This window comes from Gekko japonicus, unplaced genomic scaffold (genome assembly GCF_001447785.1).
Source record: "Gekko japonicus isolate JY-2015 unplaced genomic scaffold, Gekko_japonicus_V1.1 scaffold3408, whole genome shotgun sequence".
NCBI lineage: Eukaryota > Metazoa > Chordata > Lepidosauria > Squamata > Gekkonidae > Gekko > Gekko japonicus.
The window spans coordinates 36,346-58,583 of record NW_015162059.1 but is presented as its reverse complement, the minus strand read 5'-3'; the positions used below and the strand labels follow the sequence as shown (position 1 = coordinate 58,583).

The 22,238-nt window shown below is 49.6% G+C and overlaps 1 protein-coding gene across 1 annotated transcript in view; it reads left to right on the top strand.

Annotated features, from left to right (window-relative positions):
• The window catches only part of LRRC56 (leucine rich repeat containing 56), a 95,049-nt gene extending 73,056 nt beyond the window's left edge, over positions 1-21,993 (top strand). Inside the window, exons 10-13 of the mRNA XM_015405610.1 lie at positions 3,147-3,265; positions 6,768-6,958; positions 11,739-12,105; positions 21,801-21,993. Of these exons, the coding sequence (XP_015261096.1) occupies positions 3,147-3,265; positions 6,768-6,958; positions 11,739-12,105; positions 21,801-21,993 (870 nt within the window). The remainder of the gene's footprint in view (positions 1-3,146; positions 3,266-6,767; positions 6,959-11,738; positions 12,106-21,800) is intronic.
• The last annotated feature ends 245 nt before the right edge of the window (positions 21,994-22,238 follow it).

Here is a 22,238-nt window from a genome sequence, read left to right as displayed (position 1 = left end):
CCAATAGCTAGCAATCCAAAACAGTCCAGTGGAGCCTGAGCGGTGGGTGTTGCCTTCTGACACACTTCCAGTGAGATCAGGGGGTGTGGCGTATGCAAATAAGTTATGCTAATGAGTTATTTTGATGAGCTCCTGCACCTCTTTTTCTACGAAATGACCCCTGGGGGTTGTGGGGGCCATACCAAAACTCTGCCCCTTGTCGGAGGTATGAATTGCCTCATAATGTGCTGCCGTATCAGCCAGCAAAAAGGGGAGGCAGAAATGGTCTAAGGAGTTAAGGGTATTTCAGCCCCTGCTGAATAAACCCACAGAATAAAGGAGGGGGTGAGATCTTTGCATGAGATCTTCACGTTTTCCATCAAATAGAAATCTGTGCAGAATATCTGGGTCTAAAATATTAATAGTTAAAAACATGACTAGGCATAGACTTGGGAAGAAGTGATGGAGAGTCGTTACCCAGTGATGCAAGTTGTGGCTTCCCTATCCAAATCTAGAGCATTCCCATGTTAGGGAGGACCACTTGCATGTCCTTACAGGCCTTATGCACTCAATGGAAATGCAATCTCAGAAGCCTTTTATGAAATACTGATGTTCTTAAGTGAGGATCCAACCGTGGTCTTTCTGTATTCTGTACAAGTGCTGGAAATGTTAAATATATGTGATTGTTGCAGTTGCAATTGGTAGGATAATATTTTACACAGTTAGGCTAAGCTGCAGCTTATCTAGATAGTAACCTGGATGGTTTTCTGTCCCAGTTAATAACACCCCAGTTCCTTGTGTTCCCACACCCTCTAGCACCCAACCAAGACAAGCAACCCAGGCCAAAGAAGTGCACGGAGAAAATAGTTCAGTTCTCAGTTGCTCTCATTGTTTTATGTGGGACATAATAAATGGGCTACAATCTGGGACAGTTTAGAAGGGGCGAAACTTACATAAAAGTAGAGGTTCCCTTGCTCGAAAGCCAGTCGATTCCGACTGTAGGGTTGCGGTGCTCATCTCTGTTTCAAAGCCGAAGAAGCCAGCGCTGTCCGAAGATGTTTCCGTGCTCATGTGGCCGGCATGACTAAACACCAAGGCGCACGGAACGCTGTTCCCTTCCCACCGAAGTGGTACCTCTTTATCTACTTGCAATGTCTTGCTTTCGAACTGCTAGGTTGGCAGGAGCTGGAACTAGCGACGGGAGCTCACTCCGTCATGCGGCACCCGGGTCTCGAACTGCTGAACTACCGACCTTCCACAGCCTGCAGTTCAGCGTCTTAACCACTTGAGCCACCGCAGCTCCTTACTTACATAGGGCCCTCATAAAAGAAATACTTTCCCTCATAAAAATACTTTCCCTCATAAAAGAAATAGCTGCACTTCCCTGTTATGGAAAAAAAAGTGCTGCAGTGGAGTGGTTGTATATTACCTGCTACCCTTTGATATTGGTGGCTTGACCTCAACTGACAGAATCCATGAGGTGTGTAGTGTTACCTTTGAGAGCCATTTTGGTATCGTGGTTAAGTGCGCGGACTCTAATCTGGGAGAACCGGGTTTGATTCCCCACTCCTCCACTTGCAGCTGCTGGGTGACCTTGGCCAAGCCATAGAGTTCTGATAAGAGCTGTTCTTGAAAAAGAGCCGTTTCTGTCAAGAGCTCTCTCAGCCCCACCTACTTCACGGGGTGTCTGTTGTGGGGAGGGGAAGGGAAAGGAGTTTGGAAGCCGCTCTGAGACTCCTTCGGGTAGTGAAGGGTGGGGTATAAATCCAATCTCCTCCTCCTCCTCCTCCTCCTCCTCCTCTTCTTCTTCTTCTTCTTCGTGTGCTCTGAGCATTCAAGGATCTTTGCTAGACATAACTTGTCCTGATTCTGTAGTACACTGGCTCCCTACCCTCACATGCACAGTATTCTTCTAGTTATAATAAAATCTATTTTGTCTCTTGGTCATGGTGGACGTCTGGTGGGAAATCAATATTTATTGATTTTCCACGTAATTATTGTTTACATACATTTATACATTTTCCACGTAATTATTGTTTACATACATGTATACATATATATATTTGAGTCTATATTCTCCACACTTTATAAATCCAATTATACATACTTCCCCATCTTCCAAAAAATACACTTTCATCTTTGCCTTGCAATGCCAAACTTAAATTATCCATTTCTGCTACCTCTAACAGTTTACAAATTATTTCCTCTCTTGTGGGATATTTATTTTGCTTCCAATACCTGGCCAACATTATCCTTGCGGTTGTCAAAATGTATATTATCAGATATTTAACATTTTGTTTATAACTCTCCGGTACCATATTTAATAAAGCTATTTCGGGTGTTAATACAATTTTTAAGTCCATAATATCTAATATCACACACCCCTAATGTAGCCAATCCTCCGAGAGCTTACAGTAGCCCCTGTAAGAAGAGCTCTGCAAGCTCTTGGAGGATTGGCTACATTAGGGGTGTGTCGCCTCATATGCAGAGGAGTTCCTGCTACAAAAAGTGCCCTATATTTGACACCCTGGGTGGAAGCTGACAGGTGAAATTGCCGGGATATGTGGGCTACCTTGCCCTTCCTCAGTTTCCTGAGTAATGACTGATGAGGCAGAGAAGTGCACTGCTAGACTACCACATTAAGGCAAGCAATAGATAGGACGGGGCATGGGGGTTTGCCTGGGAAAGTAGGGGAGGCCTGCTCTTCTTTCATCCTGCCATAGTGTGCCAATTCACAGCCTTTCATGGCACAACAGCAGCTCCCTAACAGTGTAGTGTGCCCCGGCCATGACTGGAAGGACTGTTTACACCAAAAAATGGTTGTCCAGTGTTCCCTCTAAGCTGAGTTAGTGTGAGCCAGCTCACAGTTTTTTACCCTCAGGCTAACACATTTTTTGTCTCCGCTCAGGAAGGATGGCTCCAGAGCAAACTAATTTATGCAGTAGCCAAATCACCTGCTCACAACTTTAATGCCAGTAGCTCACGAAGTAGAATTTTTGCTCACAGGACTCCACAGCTTAGAGGGAACATTGGCTGTGACAGATGAACTTGTAAATAAATAAATATATGCCTTAAAATGTCAGTCGCTTGACATCAGGAAATGAAAAGCCTCTAGGGGAGAGCGATGAGCTGCAAATGCCTTCTGACAAATTCGACAAATGCTTCAGTCTACAGCAACGAACACATTCCAGCCACCGTGTCATCCAGACGGCTCTGAAGAAGCCAGGGATGTGAATGTGGAAGACATCTTTGCTGAGCTGAGAATTTGGACAGAGCAGTATAACCAGTAAGTTCAGATTTGGTCTCTAAATCGGGAGTCTCTAGAGCAGTGATGGCGGACCTTTTAGAGACCGAGTGCCCAAACTGCGACCCAAAACCCACTTATTTATCGCAAAGTGCCAACACGGCAATCTAACCTGAATACTGAGGTTTTACTTTAGAAAGAACAACTCATACATTAACTTAAGATGATCCAAACAAAGTAAGGAAAGCAATCCCAAATGCTTTCATCTACTTAAAATTATTTGGCAGAGAATGCGACACTTTAACGATGGTCTGGGCCTGGCTGGGGCGATGGCACACGTGCCCACAGAGAGGGCTCTGAGTGCCACCTCTGGCACTCGTGCCAGAGGTCATTTTGGGGGGGAACGCGGGGGAACGCAATTCCCCCGGGTGAGATGCAGGGGGCGGGGCACATGACGAAGCCCCGCCCCCTGCTTCCGGCCGCCCCGCTTCCGGCCCTCATTCAGCCAGGAGGAGGCAGGAGAAGAGGGAGGGTAAGTTGCTTCCTCCCCGCCTCTCCCCACCCCTGCCTGCCTGGGGCCAGGGAGGGCCTTGGCAGGGCTTCCTCGCACTCCCGCTGGCCTTGCAGGTCCACCGCCGGGCCCCTGATGTCAGGGGGTGTGGCATATGCTAATGAGTTATGCTAATGAGTTCCCCTAGCTCTTTTTCTACGAAATGACCCCTGACTCGTGCCATAGGTTTGCCACCACTGCTCTAGAGTATGTCAAGTAATAAAGCCTCCCTGTATGGAACTAATCAGGTTTGTGGCACGATGCAGTATTCCTAAGGGAAGGAGAAAAAAGGGGGGATGTTACCACTAGCTTCTTGGATGGCTCAAATCGGTGTTGGTGCAGTTATGATAAGGAAAGGAGCCATGATAATGCCGTGTCTCTCAACCCATTCAGGGTGACCTCTAGAGAATCCTCATACCTCCACAAGTCCCAGCCCACGCTTTGACTGCCTTTGTTCGATATTATCATATGACTAAAAGGACAGTTGAGTTTTCTTCGTGTTCCCACTAACATAACAAGCATTACAGCCACCCTGTGGCAGTGTTGGAGAACTGCCTTGGACTTTTACGTTTCGAGGCTTTCCATACTGGAGCTGATTTGCAGCCTTCAACTTAAGACACCCCTGCTATGGCTAGGATAAATTATCTGCACAGATTGAAAAATCAAGGGACGGGATTTTGTCCTTCAGGTTCCTGCTTTAGAGTGTAAAATGTGGGGAGCTCCTGTGCCGTATGGCCCCTGCGCTTTCCACATCTCATGTCTACGTAATGGAGCCCCCTTTTTGCTATCCTCTCTCTCCTTGTGGCATTTCTTCACAAGACAAGAGTTGCCAAAGCCCAAACCTAAGCATCACTCAAAAGAGCTGTAAGATCCTGTTATTTCAACTGGCATTAAGAGTAAGACTTTCTTTTAGTGCTAGAGTTACAGTACATATCCTACAGATTTAATCTGGAATCTTTTTAGTCTTGTCTAGATACGGCAGGTATACATCTAATCTAAGATATTATATCTTAGGGCTCTTTTTGTAGAAAAAGCCCAGCAGGAACTCATTAGCATAATAGGCCACACCCAACAGCAGAAACTTATTAGCACATTAGGCCACACCCCTGACAGCACAGCTCATTAGCACATTAGGCCGCACCCCCATGTTACCACAAGTGTGGTCATCCAGCCACACCCACCTTTTGCTTCTTATTCTGTTTACCTTGTTTGTTGTCAAAACCCAGGGCTTTTCTTGTAGCAGGAACTCCTTTGCATGTTAGGCCACACACCCCTAATGTAGGCAATCCTAATGAGTTTCTGCTTTTGGGTGTGGCCTGTTATGCTAATAAGTTCCTGCTGGGCGTGGCCAACTTGGGAGCCAGCCGGAACTCCGTTCCTGTGCGTTCCTGCCCCAAAATAGCCCTGGATATAAATATATGAGTGTGATGAGCTTTGATGAGCTGACCTGCTGCGTTTTGCTTGCAGCTTGTTTGGTGACCTGGAAATGTGACATTTCTTTCTCTCTTGTGCTCTTGATCCAAAGCTCCCAATTCTGTCCCTGTTTCAATGTGTTGCCAACTATGTGATGTGTCCCTACCTCGCGCCCTTGAAGGGCATGGAGAGGCTTTCCCAGGTGAACTTTTTTGACAGACTTTGTGATTAAGGCTGTGGTCAGACGTGCCCGTTGGCGCGGTCGGGAAGTGCTCCCATTTCATCTGTCGGTATTTGGCACAGAGTTGCCCGATCAGACATCCCAGTATAATCTGGTTCGCAGTGGGTGCAAGCCCATCACTGCACGATCAGACGACACATTCGGGTGTGAGTGGTTCCCCCCCCCCCGGTCTTTTTGTGGGCATGAGCATAAATGAGGGATTGAACCCCCTTGCAAAGAGTTCTCCATGGTCCAATTATACAGTTGGGCGCATATAATTTAGCGCGGGGGGGGGGGAGAATGGCGCCGAGTCGGGATGGACTGAGCAGTCCATCTCGATAGCCTGAGTGTGCGCTTGAGTGATCAGACTAGGGGAAATCTGTCCATGGCCCGTCAGCAGGTGTTAGGACTGGACTTTCCCCGGTGTATTTTAACTCTGTGGCGGGGCAGCATGGGGTGCTGACGATTGTGGGTCCTTCCCCAGGTGTTGCTGTCTGATTGTGCACTTTAGATCTGTCAGGCAGGTAGGTCAGCTCTAAAGGCACGTCCGACCTCACCCTAATTCTCAAAATCTGGTCTGAATATTGTAGTGGGTATTCTTGAACGCTTTCTGTCATTGGGCAAATGGCACCTGTAAATGCCGCGCAAGCTCAGATTTTACTTTTTGTAGCATTTTTCTTCCTTTTTGATTCCTTACTGCCATAGTCAGTCAACAAAATACCTTTGGGATATTTTATACTTGCCTACCCAGGTCATACTGTGGCCATGCTGCGCGGTTGCTCCCCACATAATACTGGGAATCTTATGTTCTTTTTATGTTTCTGCAGCTGCTGAAGTGGAGACCATTTATGGTTTTTAGAGGCTTTTGGACCTTGGTTGAGTTCCTGGAGAAAGCTTGGGGGTCCATACTAGAAGCAATTCTGCATATCCCCCAGGAGCCCCATTTGCTAAAATAAGCCATTATGTCTTTGTTTTAAATGTCTTGTAACACACTATGAGCTGCGGTGGCTCAAGTGATTAAGACTCTGAACTGCAGACTGGAAGGTCAGTAGTTCAGCAGTTCGAGACCCAGTGAGCTCCCGTCTCTGGCCCCAGCTCCTGCCAACCTAGCAGTTCGAAAGCAAGACATTGCAAGTAGATAAATAGGTACTGCTTTGGTGGGAAGGTAACAGCATTCCGTGCGCCTTGGTGTCTTCGGACAGCGTTGGCTCTTCAGCTTGGAAATGGAGATGAGCACCGCAGCTCTAGAGTCGGATTCTACTGGCTTTCGAGCAAGGGAACCTTTACCTTTTACCCAACATACACTATGGCTGGGGGGGCAGGGTGAAAATGTAACTGAGTCGACGAAACCTTTCTGGCAGGTGCCCACACGCCATCCCAAGGGAGAAGGCTCTCCAGGTGCTGAAAGTGACACACAGTGACGAAGAGGAAGAAGCGTGGAGCCTGAGTGACAGCTGTGATGAAGACTCGAAAGAAGTGAACAGCGAAGACCTGAAGGAAAAGATGCCTCCAGATTCTTCCTCCCAGTCCGGCGTTTCTCAGTCGTCCTCAGGTAGAGAACACAGGGGGCTTTTTTAAAAATCCAGCATCTCCCACTTGATCGGAAGCTTTCGTATTATCATTGCACAAGTCTGTATTGAAAAAACAGTACGGCACTATTTAGTCCAGGTATAATGGGGACAGCAGAGGCATAGCCACCTGCTAACCCTTGAAAGTCGTCACCACCAGGGCCGGCTCACTCACTAGGCAATCGCCTAGAGCGGGACGGCCCTTAGGGGCACCAAACTGCACCCGGCCTCGTACTCTGGGAGTTTCTTGATTATTTGTGTTTTTCATTCTTCCTAAAATGCATTTATTTTTGAAAAATTGTGGGCGCCCCGGGGGGGGGGGCAGAAGGGATCCTCGCCTAGGGTGCAAAATAAGATGGAGCCGGCCCTGGTCACCACCAGGGGTCATTTCCTGCGGGAGCGCACAGGAGCGGAGCTCCGGCAGTAAAGAGCCCAGGGGGCGGGCACATGCAACAAGCCTCACCCCCTGCTCCCAGCAGCCCTCTGTCAGAGCAAGAAGCAGCCAGGTAAGCTGCAGAGACCCCCACGCCCCCCCCCCCGGTCCAAAACAGTCCAGTGGCACCTTTAAGACCTTTATTCAGGCACAGGCTCTCCCTCCTCTGCGAGGCAAGATCCTGCCGTCCCCCCCCCCCAATAGCTAGGAATCCAAAACAGTCCAGTGGTGCCTGAGCGGTGGGTGTTGCCTTCTGATACACTTCCGGTGTTGTCAGGGGATGTGGCATATGCAAATAAGTTATGCTAATGAGTTATGCTAATGAGTTCCTGCATCTCTTTTTCTACGGAATGACCCCTGGTCACCACCAAGATAGACCTACATTCCAGCCCTAGCCGGGTGCCCGGCCTTCAAAGAAGCTGATAAAAACAAGCCGGTTGTGAAATGGGGGAGGGGAAAGCACTGCTGTGGAGGTGAAGGCGTGGCTTCCAAACATTCTTCATTCTCTTCCCCTCCCCCTTTTAAGGGATTAGGTTATTAATTTATTTATTACTTGTTACCGTCTCTAGTTCCAGCTCCTGCCAACCTAGCAGTTCGAAAGCAAGAAATTGCAAGTAGATAAATAGGTACCGCTTCGGTGGGAAGGTCACAGCGTTCCGTGCGCCTTGGTGTTCAGTCATGCCAGCCACATGACCACAGAAACATCTTCGGACAGTGCTGGCTCTTCGGCTTGGAAACGGAGATGAGCACCGCAACCCTAGAGTCAGACTCGACTGGCTTTTGAGCAAGGGAACCTTTACCTTTACTGTTTTGCAACCAGAGTCATAAACAGTCGATTTCCTCCGCAGTTTCGTGATCCTCAAAAAACAGGATCACGAAACTGCGGAGGGAATCGGGCGAAGCCGCGAGTCAAAATGCAGCCCCGCAGCTTCGGGTGTGAAACTGACCGATAGTATCGGGGCAAACAGCAGCGCAACATCGAGGCAGCTCGAGTGCAAAATCAGCCTCTGTTTGTAAGACTCCTGCTCAGCTCAAGCCTGGCCTGGAACACCATCAGTAGGCCAGCTCTTTTGAAATTGTGCCCATTAGCTGTGGTTTGGCTTGGCTAAAATAAACTAACTAGCAATCCATAAACTGCTTCAAGCCTTGGCTTGATCCATGGGCAAGAATCTTGCTAAGGGGACTCCGGAATATGTACTTTTGTGGATGGATGCTGCAGTGGGCATCTCCGTTTCAGTGTGGAAACAGGAAAACCTAGAACCTGGTCAGGGACTGAAATGGACAAGAATCCAGTTATTCAGAAGTGACAGAGTTCCTGTAATTTTTTTGGGTAGCGGATCTACACTTTTCATTTACAAACGATCTTCTTCGTGGTCTCTGTGCATCACGCCCATGGGGTTATGCGCCTGCGCTGATCCGAATCGGTGGTATGCAAAGGTCACAAAGGGATTTTCGCGCCTCCCTCCCAGGTACACCATCTTGCAAACTTTAATAGGGATGTTTTGCTTCCCCTTATCACTCAAACTGGATTTTTTGGGGGGGTGGGGGGGTGGAGTATCCACACAATGTTGTTCTCCATTCATTGTCTTCCAGGGTTTCCCACATTGTCCTGATAATTCCTAAACCTGCTTGGTATAAGCTTTCCCAAAAGATTCACAAAAGCTTGTATGCCTTATAGACAGGAAGTTGCATAGACCACCTGCCCACATTGGCATAATTTTGCCGGTATCATGGCCGCCATTTCCCATCTTCCCCCATGCCCACCTGGAGGCTTTAAAAAAAATGCCAAACACTTTAGTTGATGTATATCACCATAGCATAATGCTGTAGCGATATAGTCGCTATCTTTAGTTTTAAAAAGCCACCCAGGGGAGCAGAGAATGAAAGGTTACAAGGAGATGTCTGAAGAAAGTACGTAGAATCCTCTCCTGTGGATGCTTCCTTGTGAATGGCTCTGCCTTTGCAGTGGCAGTGACTGGAGAACAGGGATTCATCACCATAGGGAAATCTACCTGTGCTACTTTGCTAACTTCCTAATCAAGACCCCTGTGCTGGCCCCGGTGGGTCTGGTGTGGGAGCAGGCAGAAGTTCCACAGGACTGCCAGGCAGAAGGGACCAGGTAATCACTCACAGCAGAGGTCATTTCGGGGGAGATCACGGGGGATCGCAGTTCCCCCGGGTGAGGTACGGGGGGCGGGGCACATGACGAAGCCCCGCCCCCTGCTTCCGGCCACCCCGCTTCCAGCCCTCATTCAGCCAGGAGGAGGCAGGAGAAGAGGGAGGGTAAGTTGCTTCCTCCCTGCCTCTCCCCACCCATGTCTGCCTGGGGCCAGGGAGGGCCTTGGCGGGGCTTCCTTGCACTCCCGCCGGCCTTGCAGGTCCACCGCCGGGCCCCTCATGGGGCTCGGCAGTGGAGCTGCAAGGCCGACGGCGGCCGGGACCGTTGGGGGCGGAGTGTGTGGCCTTATGACACACATCCGGTGATGTCAGGGGGTGTGGCCTTATGACACTTCCGGTGATGTCAGGGGGTGTGGCATATGCTAATGAGTTATGCTAATGAGTTCCCCTAGCTCTTTTTCTACGAAACGACCCCTGACTCACAGTACAGGTGCAAGGCAGGAGAGTGGTCAAGAGGCAGTCCAAAGGTCAGGTATCCAGAAAGGGGACTCGTCAGTCAGTCTAAGAGTCGGGGGTCCAGAGATCTGGTGGTCCAGTGTTCAGTCCAGGTTCAGAGTAACAGAGGTTCCAGTCAGCAAGTCAGGAGACAAGGTGGGTGGTGATGCAGCCGTGGTATACCTTGCGTCCACAATAGGCAGCTTCCCACATCCTGGATTTATAGCTAACTCTCCCTGGGCTGGTTAACTGCTGCTAATCGTGGCACGCATCCCTGCAAGTACTCATCTGGCGACAGGTGCCTGCGATCCATCAAACGCCCACTGCTACGGGTTCTCAGCTCTGATCTCTGCTGACGGCGCCAGCGCTCAAGGGGTGTTGGAGGAACGCTGGGCCCGGCCTCCTCCCTCTCCTTTGTGTCTGATGCCGGTAACTTGCTTGCAGCTGGAGGAGAGGGCAAATTGCTTGTGTCTGGTCAAGAGCTCGGCATCTCCTGTCCCTGAAGATTAATGGGATCTATTGCAGCTGGCTGTTTCTCCCCCTCCGAGGAGGAGATATCGTTATCAGGCTCAGAACGAGGGAGATGTATGACAACCCCGGTGCTTGGTCTAGAACTGGACTTGCACTACGATGTGTGAAACAAATCCCTCCGTATGCTCAAAAGAAATAACACTAATTTGCCTCAAAGCAGTGACTTTGCATTCAGATGTGATACTCCAGATTTCAGACTATCATAGCAAGGAGCTGGACTAGCCGGGCTAGTGGCAGAGACTGGGGGCGAGGGGCATAGAGCATGACAGGGAGCTTTTCAGGTGGCACAGATGCCGCCTACTTGAACAGCTGGAAGCCCTTACTCAAACATCTCCTTCATTCCCCCAAATTTCCACAGAATTGTCAATCTGTGTCCAAACTTCCCGTGGCAATTATCAAGACTTTTAGCATACTGTTAGTCAAAAATGGAGATTTAGAAAAAAGCAGTTTTAGAAAAGAACTTCTATATAGCACGGCATATTGCCGTGAAGAATATAGCTTGCTCTGTGGTATCTTTAACTTGAGTATTTAGAGTAGGGGTGTCAAACATGCAGCCCGGGGGCCAGATGAGGCCCCCAGAGGGCTTCTATCAGGCCCGCAGTGGAACTGGCTGACTTCTGCTTCTTCCAGTTCTGCTGCTGCTGCGTCACTGTAGATTTGCAGCTTACAGATACACACCTGAACAGCATACTCAAGATTGCAACAGCACAGACGTTTGGATGCAATAATTCAGAGCAAGAGGTGTCAGTTATCAGACACTGTTAAATAAACAAAGTATTGCAAGAGTGCTGATGTTTTAAGCATGTTTTTATTTTAAGTAAAATAACCCCATTGTGTTTGTGTCCTTTATAACGTTTATATCTCCCCTACCTGGCATTACATTTTATGACCCACATGGCCCGGCCCAACAAGGTCTCATTTATGTCAGATCCGGCCCTCCTAACAAATTAGTTCAACACCCATGATTTATAGAGTTTGACCGGATCCTTCAGGATTTAGAAACTGTTCCTAACACATAAATCAATGGGAGTTCAGGTAGTTTCCCATGCCCTGGTATGAACACAAGTGCCCAATCCTAAATCCATCGAAATCACGAAACCATCTCAGCTAGGGTGGCTGCTGGAGAATGGTCTCAAGTTGGGAAAGAACTTTGCTTCTAAATCACGTGCTTTCCTCTTGCATTTCAGATTCATTGCACGCCTCGGAAAATGCATTACCTGCTCTTATAAAGCACCCTCTTGTACCTTCTCCTCCAAAATGTCCCTCGCCTGCATCCATACAGGGTGTGAAGGGTGGGCTTGTCAGAGGCAGGCGTTTGAAAGTTTCCAGCTCAGAAAAGGGAGCTCTGCTGAAGCCAACTTTTTCATCAACTGTGAACAGAGATGTAGTGAAGCATGTGGTTGAGAAGACTACTGTTCTTAGTCTCTGCGGAAAACCTGATGCCTCATCTAACATATCCATATCAGGACAGAGGTATAGGACTTGTGGCAGCATCAGCAAGCCAACCAGAAGGCCCATTTCAGGACCAGCAGCAATGGGATCAACAAACATCAGGTTTGGCTATTTAAGTTAAGCTAGGATTGCTAAAACAAATTTTAAAGATGTACATGGGATAAATGCTGGCTCATTGACTCTGTGATGATAACATCATGACCAGGGGTCATTTCATAGAAAAAGAGCTGCAGGAGCTCATTAGCATAAGGTATGCTAATGAGCTACTATGCTATTAGCATAATAGCTCATTAGCATATGCCACGCCCCCTGACATCACTGGAAGTGATGTCAGAAAGGGAAGCAAAAAAAGGGGGATGGCATCTTCAAAAGCCTCCCCTTCCCTTCCCCAGCCAGCCGGCGGGGGGGGGGAGTGAAGAGAGAAGGGGTTTAAAGTTTAAACCCCTTCTCACTAGAGTTGGGCTGCAGAAGGAGGAAAGAGGGAAGGAAAGAGAGAGAGGGTAGAGAGAAGGAAAAAAGGAAGGAAAGGGGATAGAAAGAGAAGTAAAGAGGAAAAGAAAGAGAAGGAAAGAAGAAGGGAAAGAAAGAAAGAGAAGGGAAGAAAGGAGGAAAAGAGGAAAAGGACAAAATAGGGTTGCCAAATAGGAAAAACTTACCGGCGGGGGAGCTTCCAATCGCTCCAGGAGCCGGCCGGGGATATGTGTGCGCGCGTGGAGAGAAAGAGAGAGAGTGAAGGAAAGAAGGAGGAAAAGAGAGGAAGAAAGGTAGGAAGAAAAGGAAAGAGAGAAAGAAAAGGAAAGAAGAGAAGGAAAGGAGGGACAGAAAGAGGGCAAAGAGATGGGGAAAGGGAGGAAGGCTCTCCCACCCCTCCATCAAGCCCCCACTCCCGCGGATCCCTCACATGGATCCCACACTTACCGCAATCAAGGCCTTCCCCAGGCCGCAGTGCTCCGGCGCGGGCCCCGGGATACTGATGACGGGCCTCCTCAGGCCTCCCCCGGGCCACAGCGCTCCAGCGTGGGCCCCAGAAGGCCGACAACGGGCCTCTTCAAGCCTCCCCCAGGCCGCAGCGCTTCAGCGCGGGGAGCTGGGCATGGGGCTTGCCGCCACCACCATTTGTGCCAGCTACTGGGCTACCAGAGCAGTGCTCCGGCGTGCTCTGGCCCTAAATGACCCCTAATCATGACCATAATCCAGCATAGGTTTAGGCCAGGGGTGGCCAACCTTGCTTAACGTAAGACCCACATAGAATAAGCATCAGATGTTTGAGAACCGCAAGACATGAACAAATATTACACACACATTTTTATTGGAAAATATGTAAATTTGCTTTTTTATTAACATTAAATGAGACTGCGAAGAATAAAAACAAAAGGGGTGAAAACAGACATCAATAATGTTATTTATTTGTCCAGTTATATTTATTTGTCTAAGAGAGAGAGAGAGGTGGAAAGAAAGAGAGAAACAGAGAAAGCAAATAGAGGGAGGGAGGAAGATAGAAAAAAGAAAGGAAGAAAGGTGGAAAGAAAGTAAATAGATGGGAGGGGAAGGGGAGGTAAAAGAGAGAGAAACAAAGAAAACAAATATATGAGGAGGGAAGGGGAAGAAGGAAGGAAGGGGAGAGAGAGAGAGAGAGAGAGAGAGAAAGAGAAAGAAAGAAAATAGAAGGGAAGGGAGGGAGGAAGAAGGAAGGGAGGAAGAGAAAGGTGGAGAGAAACCAGAAACAAAGAAAGTAAATAGGGGAGAGAAGGAGGGGGAAGAAGGTAAGAAGAAAGAGAGAGAGAAAGAAAGAAGAAAGAAAGAAAGAAAAGAAGCGAAGAGATGAGGGAGGGGGAAGAAAGGAAGAGAGAGAGAAAGAAAGGTGAAAAGAAAGAAAGAGGTGGAAAGAAATCAAATAGATGGAAGGAAGGGGGAAAGAGAGAGAGAGCAAGCAAATAAATGGGGAGGGAGGGAGAGGTGGAAAGAAAGCAACTTTAAATATATTCTCCAACACCTCCACATGCCCCCATGCCAGTCAGCTTGACTTGGAGAAGGGATTTAAAGACACAAATGCCTTCTCCAAGCCGGCTGCGGGGCAAGGACTTGGAGAATGCCTTAAACTTTAAATGTGTTCTCCAAGCCCCCCACTGCTGTGCCAGCTTGGCTTGGAGAAGGGAATTAAAGAGACAAATGTCTTTTTTGAGCCAAGCCAGCCAGGTGGTGTGGCAGTGGGGAGGGGCTTGGAGAATACATTTAACTTTAGAGGGGGACGGTGGTGAGAAAGAGAGAGAGAAAGAAAGAGAGAGAGAAAGGTGGAAAGAAAGAAAGTGGAAAGAAAGCAAATAGATGGGGGAGGGGGGAGGGAGGGAGAGGTGGATAGGGAGCAACTTTAGCTTTAAAGGTATCCTTCAAGCTCCCCCCCCCAGCCAGCTGACTTGGCTTAGAGAAGGGATTTAAAGAGACAAATGCCTTCTCCAAGACAGCTGGGGGGGGGCTTTGAGAACACATTTAAAGTGGGGGGATGGAAGACCGATGGAGGAGGCATGCCTCCCCTTCACTTCCCCAGCCGCCCTGCTAGGAGCCGCACAATAGGCGTGAAAGGGCTGCATGTGGCTCCTGAGTCGCAGTTTGGCCATCCCTGGTTTAGGCATACTTAAACCCATAAGCCTCAGTGGATTTGTGCATATATGACTCTGTCAGTGTGGGGCTGCAGCCCTATTGATTTTATACTTGCGTTTTGATTCTGAATACAGTATTGTTGCCATTCTCAAACAAAGAGTTCTAAGTAGATTCACTAATTAATTCTATTTGAGATTGGTTATACCTTTCTTACCACAGCAGGCAAGGCTATAACGTGCCTCCAAGCATGTGAAGCGTGTGTTTACCCTATCAAGGAATAATCACAAATAGACACACATGGAACTTAGTCAGGAGGCCTGATTTGGATAGTTTTGAGACTCACCTTGTGTCTTTTTGAAAAACTAACCACTGTACTAGTAATCCTCCCTCTTATTTTCTATCCATCCTTCCCGCCCACCCATTGGCAAGTGTGCTACAAATGGTATTCAGTGTGTGGTCGGGCAGGGGTGCCTTGTATGTTTAAAATATTCATAAAGGTTAAAGGTAAAGGTTTCCCTTGCTTGGAAACTAGACAAATCTGACTCTAGGGGGTGGTGCTCATTTCCATTTCCAAGCTGATGAGCCAGCGCTGTGTGAAGATGTCTCCGTGGTCATGTGGCCGGCATGACTAAACGCCGAGGTACACGGAATGCTGTGACCTTCCCACCGAAGTGATACCTATTTATCTACTTAAAATTTCCTGCTTTTGAACTGCTAGGTTGGCAGGAGCTGGGGCCAGAGATGGGAGCTCACTCCATCATGCAGCACTCGGGTCTCGAACTGCCGAACTACCGACCTTACGCTCTACAGCTCAGCATCTTAACCTCTGAGCCACCATGGCCCTGTCCTTTTATAAGGCATATTCATATCGTGTCCTTTTATAAGGCATATTATTCATAGCAGTTTAATCCCCCCCCCCCAAAAAATAATAATAAACCAAGGCCCCGGCCACATGGGGGGAAATTGACGCGGCCAAAGTGTGGCTTTTTAAAGCCACACCAAAAGACACATGCGGCGGCGGGATCAAACAGATCCCCTGAGCCGCCGCGCAGTTGCTCCCCGGCACGATCAGATGCCGGGGGAGGGAAAGCCATAGAAGGGAGCGCGAGGCAGCCGGCTGCACATGTATGCGCATGCACAGTTCGGCTGGGAGCCTCAAATGCTCCTGAAGACGGGTGCGCTGGCGATTCAACGGCCGCACTTGCTGCGGCGTTTCAGGTTGGTTCTACCATTTTCTAGGGTATTTTTTACTGCGCATTTTAGGCCTGAAGGGATGGATTGGGGACGGGTGTGCGCCGATTCCCAGATGTTGCGGTGTGATCGCGTCTGTTTGCTGCGCCCCCGATCCGTTCCTCTTCCGGGCCAAAACCTCCCATGTGACCGGGGTTCAAAAATAACAGGCAATCCTAAATAGAGTTACACCCTTCTAAGGCTATTGATTTCAATGGAGTTAGTATGGTATAACTCTGTTTAGAATTGCAGTATAAAACAGTAACAGATGAGAACATATGATAAAGGTCGTAAAACATCAGCCTTAAAACATATGCAAATTAAAACTGAACCCAGATCTATTAATATCTTCAACCATAGCTGGAACCCCTTGACTAAAACGCCTAAGGAAATTATAAAAAGGATTTTTAGAATAAACATGTTAGTTTGTTACCTTAAAGCTTGTGAATCTGTCGGCAGGCGATTCTCTTGGCGACTCTTCCACAGTCTTGGCACCACCACCAAAAGGCCCTGCCTCTGGTTACTCACTGTTTCTGCCCATGGGGGCACAAATGGCAGGGCCTCAGGATAAGACTTCGGCCAGTGGGCTGGTTTGTACTGGAGAGCACTGTCCTTCAAGTTGTTGTTGTTGTTCAGTCGCACAGTCGAGTCCGACTCTTCGCGACCCCATGGACCAGCTCCCGCCAGGCCCTCCTGTCTTCCGCCGTCCTCTGAAGTTGGCTCAATTTCATGTTCGTTGCATCGATGACACTGTCTAACCATCTCATCCTTTGCCGTCCCCGTCTTCTTTGACCTTCAATCTTTCCCAGCGTCAGGGTCTTCTCCAGTGAGTGCTCCCTTCTCATTGGGTGGCCAAAGTATTTGAGCTTCAGTTTCATTATCTGGCCTTCCAGGGAACAGTCAGGGTTGATTTCTTTTAGGATTGACTGATTTGATCTTCTTGCAGTCCAAGGGACTCTCAAGAGTCTTCTCCAGCACCCTAGTTCAAAAGAATCTATTATTCAGCGCTCGGCCTTCCCTATAGTCCAACTCTCGCATCCATACATGACTACTGGGAATACCATTGCTTTGACCATGCGGACTTTTGTTGGCAGGGTGACGTCTCTACTTTTTATCATGCTGTTTAGGTTCGCCATCGCTTTCCTCCCAAGGAGCAGGCGTGTCTTAATTTCATGGCTGCTGTCACAGTCTGCGGTGATCTGGGATCCCAGGAACGTGAAGTCTGTCACTACTTCCATGACTTCCCCTTCTATTTGCCAAGGAGTCATGGGGCCGGATGCCATGATCTTAGTTTTTTTGATGTTGAGCTTCAAGCCCACTTTTGCGCTCTCCTCTTTCACTCTGAGCACGAGGCTCTTTAGGTCCTCTTCACTTTCTGCCATTAGAGTATCAAGTATCCCGGTCCAAAACTGTGTAGGGCAGGGGTGTCAAACATAAGGCCTGGAGGGTGGAACTGGCCCATGAGCAGCTGGTGCAAGAGAGGGAACAGGAGTCTGCTGTGGGGGGGGGGGTAGAGGGCAGAGCCCGTCCAATTGTGGCTTCGGCACGGCAGAACAACCTCATCCAGTTTGATGCAGTGGTTAAGTGCGCGGACTCTAATCTGGGAGAACCGGGTTCGATTCCCCACTCCTCCACTTGCACCTGGCTGGATGACCTTGGGCAAGCCGTAGTTCTGATAAGAGCTGTCCTTGAAAAAGAGCCGTTTCTGTCAGAGCTCTCTCAGCCCCACCTACCTCGCAGGGTGTCTGTTGTGGGGAGGGGAAGGGAAAGGTGTTTGTAAACCACTCTGAGGCTCCAAGTGAAGGGCTGGGTACAAATCCAATCTCCTCCTCCTCCTCCTCCTCTTCTTCTTCTGTCTGCTTCAGTGGCAGCCTCACTGGTAAGCTGGGAGCCACCACAGCCCCATTCATCCCGACTCAGGGTTCCAAGGGCGAGGTCGCACGCCTCTCTGCTCAGCCTGCAGCTCTGTGGATGGCCACGAGGATTGGCATTTGCACATGGCTGTGTGCGTGCAGATGATCCTCTACTGGGGCCTGCTGGTGGCCAGCGCCACCGCCATATTTGCACCCCCCATGAGTTGTCCGTGCTTTGGCCCATGGGGGGGGGCGTTCTTCAGCAGTTTCTTCCACACACCAGGGAACTGGTCTTGCCACCGAGCACACGACTTGGCAGCTGGCCCTCCCTTCCCCATAGGCCACCTGGCTAGGGATCCCAAGTCCCCCCAGGGGGCGGGGAAACCCCCGCCCCAGAGGCCCGTTCCCCGGCGCCGCCAGATCAGGCCCCAGGGGGAACTCCACCCCGACGTGCGCGTCACCCGGAAGTGACGCGGGCACACCAGGCACGCTGGGGGCGGCGCCACGACCATACAAGGGAAAACTATAGAGTTTTCCCTTGTATGGCCATGGCCCCGCCCCCAGCATGCCCAGCGTCATGACGTCACTTAAGGGAAAACTCTATGGTTTTCCCTTGTATGGCCGTGGCCCCGCCCCCAGCATGCCTGGCGTCCTCCCGTCACTTCCGGGTGACGTGTGGCGTGCGCGCAAGACGCCGGCCAGGAGCCCCCCGCTCCCAGCGAAGATAGACTTGGCAACCCTACACCTGGCAGACCTTTAGCGAGAGCAGTCATTCACTTAACACTAGAGATGACACACCCGTTTCTCTGCCAAGCCGTTCTTAAAGGTAAACACTCTCAATTCGGCCGCCTGACTCCTTTTGCTTCCAAACCAAAATATCAACACACGGTTCTTGCTGACAGATATATCCATAGTCCAAAATACAGCAACATCAGTCAAAGATGTTCCGGCTATACAAACTTTTCGAAAACCCTTTATCAAGACTGGACGTCTCATGAAGCCACGCCTACAGACTCAGTTTCCAGCGCTGAAGCTCCTGACTCTGGCACAGCGTGAATCTCTCTAATGAGGCGTTTTGGATTTTCAAAAAGTTTGTATATCTTTGACTGCTTTGACTGTATTTTGAACTATAAATGTATCAGTCAGCAAGAACCTTGTGTTGATATTTTGTTTGGCAGCAAAAGGAGTCAGACGGCTGAATTGAGAGTGTAGGAGCTGCGGTGGCTCAAGTGGTTAAGACGCTGAACTGCAGGCTGTGGAAGGTCAGTAGTTCAGCAGTTTGAGACCCGGGTGATGCATGACGGAGTGAGCTCCCGTCTCTAGTTCCAGCTCCTGCCAACCTAGCAGTTCGAAAGCAAGTAGATAAATAGGTACCACTTCGGTGGGAAGGTAACAGCGTTCCATGCGCCTTGGTGTTTAGTCATGCCGGCCACATGACCACGGAAACGTCTTCGGACAGTGCTGGCTCTTCGGCTTTGAAACGGAGATGAGCACCGCAACCCTAGAGTCGGACTCGACTGGCTTTCGAGCAAGGGAGACCTTTACCTTTACCTTTTTACCTTTAAGAACGGCGTGGCGTGTCATCTCCAGTGGTAAGTGAATGACGGCTATTGTTTTTCACTGGAAGTCCTTGCATACTTACTAGCCTTCGGCCATAGGCAGCTGCTGCCTCCTGTGTGGGGGAGCGCCAGGGATCTCTGCTTCATGGGTCACTGGGCGACCTGGGGCCTCTGCCACACTGGTGGCCACGGCCGCACGGGACTGGCACGGCTTGCCAACGATCTCTAGCTCGAACCCCCAGTACCGCCCCATCATGGGTCAGCTGTCAGCCTTGGCCAGAGGCGGTTGCTGCCGCAGGGGCAGCTGATCAGGCTTTGCTTGGCCTGGGTCCGCGGGTGTGGGGTTTTTTTCCCTTTTAGCTCAGCTTGCCTTCTGGGTCCTCTTCCATGGTAGCTCAGAGGCAGGCGGGGGGGGGAGCTCACAACATTCAGCCACTTCCTGTTTTTACCCTGGGGCCCGGGCTCACAGCATTGGCGGCAGAAGCAGGCTAGGGAAGGGGTTTGCCCCCCTCCGGGCAGCATGGGAATGGGTGCCCTCCAGTCTGCCCGTGCGGGTTTCCCTCCGTCCACGGGGCCTTGCAAGTGAGGACACACCCACTTGGAGCTTACTCCGAGCTTACCAGCTGTCCTTTATAAAGTTTATATCTCCGGTACCTGGCATTACGTTTTATGGCACACATGGCCCGGCCCGACAAACTCACATTTCTGCCAGATGTTCTGCCCTTCCGTCTGCAGTTATTCAAGGCAGGTATAATAAAAAACCCTACCCTGAAAGGCTGTGTTCATGCACTTCACGGGAGGTCGAAACAGTAGAGCATCTGTTTTCCAGTTGCCCGTTCGACAGAGAGGCCCGTCTTAAAATCATTACCCCATTCGTTGAACAAAGCAAGACTTCACTGGCTTCTATCAGATAAGAATGCAGAGATTCCACATTCAGTCGCTCAGTTCTGTGCATGAATTCTTAGATTGCGGGAGTCGCATTTTAAAAGTTTTTAAATTTAGATTTTATTCTGTATATTATCTCTGTTTTTTCCTTCTTTTTCGTACTATGTTTGTATTGTATGCTGGTCTTAAAGGTAAAGGTAAAGGTTCCCTTGCTCGAAAGCCAGTCGAGTCCGACTCTAGGGTTGCGGTGCTCATCTCCGTTTCAAAGCCAAAGAGCCAGCGCTGTCCGAAGACGTTTCCGTGGTCATGTGGCCGGCATGACTAAACACCAAGGCACACGGAACACTGTTACCTTCCCACCGAAGTGGTACCTATTTATCTACTTGCAATTTCTTGCTTTCGAACTGCTAGGTTGGCAGGAGGTGGAACTAGAGACGGGAGCTCACTCCATCATGTGGCACCCGGGTCTCGAACTGCTGAACTACTGACCTTCCACAGCCTGCAGTTCAGCGTCTTAACCACTTGAGCCACCACAGCTCCTTGTATGCTGGTCTTAAGACAGTAATAATAACACTCATTCACTCACTCACTCACTCACTCACTCACATTTATGTTAGATCCAGCCCTTGTAACAAATAAATTCAACACCTCTGGGGGCTTTAGAGATAAAAACGAGCACTTTACATTGTGCCTGAAAGCAAACTGGAAGCCAGTGTGGCGCAACATTCTGTTACTGGGATAATAGAATGCAATCAGGACCCAGATCACTGTGGCCAAATCATGCCCGTCATGGGTGGGGTGCAGCTAGCAAACCAGCAAAACTGACGATAGGTGTGATGGGCCACAGAGACCACCGCCTTCCTCTGTAGTCCTGGATCTAACAGCCTCCCCAGCTGAGAGCCTGTTCCTTAAGGAGGAGTAGAACCCTTTCAGAACAGGAGGACTCGCAAAGCACTACTGGCCTTATTAACCAACCACCACCTCTGTCTTAGCAGGACGACAGAAGAGACGTCTTAGTGGGGAATGTTGCTTGCACAAAGAATGTGCATCCACATTCTTATACTGCAGCTGAACAGCTTTCATGTTCTCCATGCTAGGGGTGGGGGATTTAGTTTTGTAGGAAAGTCTTCTATTCTTCTGTGGGGCATCCAGCACTAGGTGCAGGGGTCATTTCCTGCAGGAGCGCATAGGAGCAGAGCTCCGGCAGTAAAGAGCCCAGGGGGCGGGCACATGCAACAAGCCCCACCCCCTGCTCCCAGCAGCCCTCAGTCAAAGCAAGAAGCATCCAGGTAAGTTGCAGAGCTCCCCCTGGTCCCCCGGTCCAAAACAGTCCAGTGGCACCTTTCAGACCAAGTTTTATTCAGGTACAAGCTCTCCCTCCTCTGTGAGGACAGATCTGCACGTTCCCCCCCCCCCCCCATAGCTAGCAATCCAAAGCAGTCCAGTGGAGCCTGAGCGGTGGGTGTTGCCTTCTGACATACTTCCGGTGACGTCAGGGGGCATGGCATATGCAAATATGTTATGCTAATGAGCTCTTGCACCTATTTTTCTATGAAATGACCCCTGACTAGGTGTAAATACAGGTGAATACAATATGTCAACTCAGTCTTTTAAAAAATATCTGTACTCGTTCACTATGGTGTGGTGTTTTGTTGTTTTTCTCTCTCCTCAGAGCCATTGTGGAGAGCAGTCTTCACAAGATGATCAGCCCTCACCACCCAGCTGTCCACTCGTGCACAAAAACGCCGGAGACGCTTGCCGTGCTGAACGTGGGCCGTCCTCCGACCGCCAAGGCTTCCCTGCAGAGCCTGCCGAGCAGGCCGAATCTCTCTATGATAACTCAGAGCAAGTTTCCTGAGCTGTAGGAAACTCCTCGAACAGCTGTGTCTACCTCATGGCCAAGTCACAGAAACAGTCAGCTGTTTTCTGTCTTTCTCATTTCCTGTGAGTAACACAGGCTGGCTTTTTTGAGTCATCCTGATCCTTCGGCACGACGGTGGCTCTAGGCAAGCAAAGCAGTTTAAAGGAGACACTTTCAGCACCTCGGACAAAAGTTGTGTGGGAAGAGGGGCGCTTCAGCCCTGCAGCCGGCCATTTTAGCGGCTTCTGA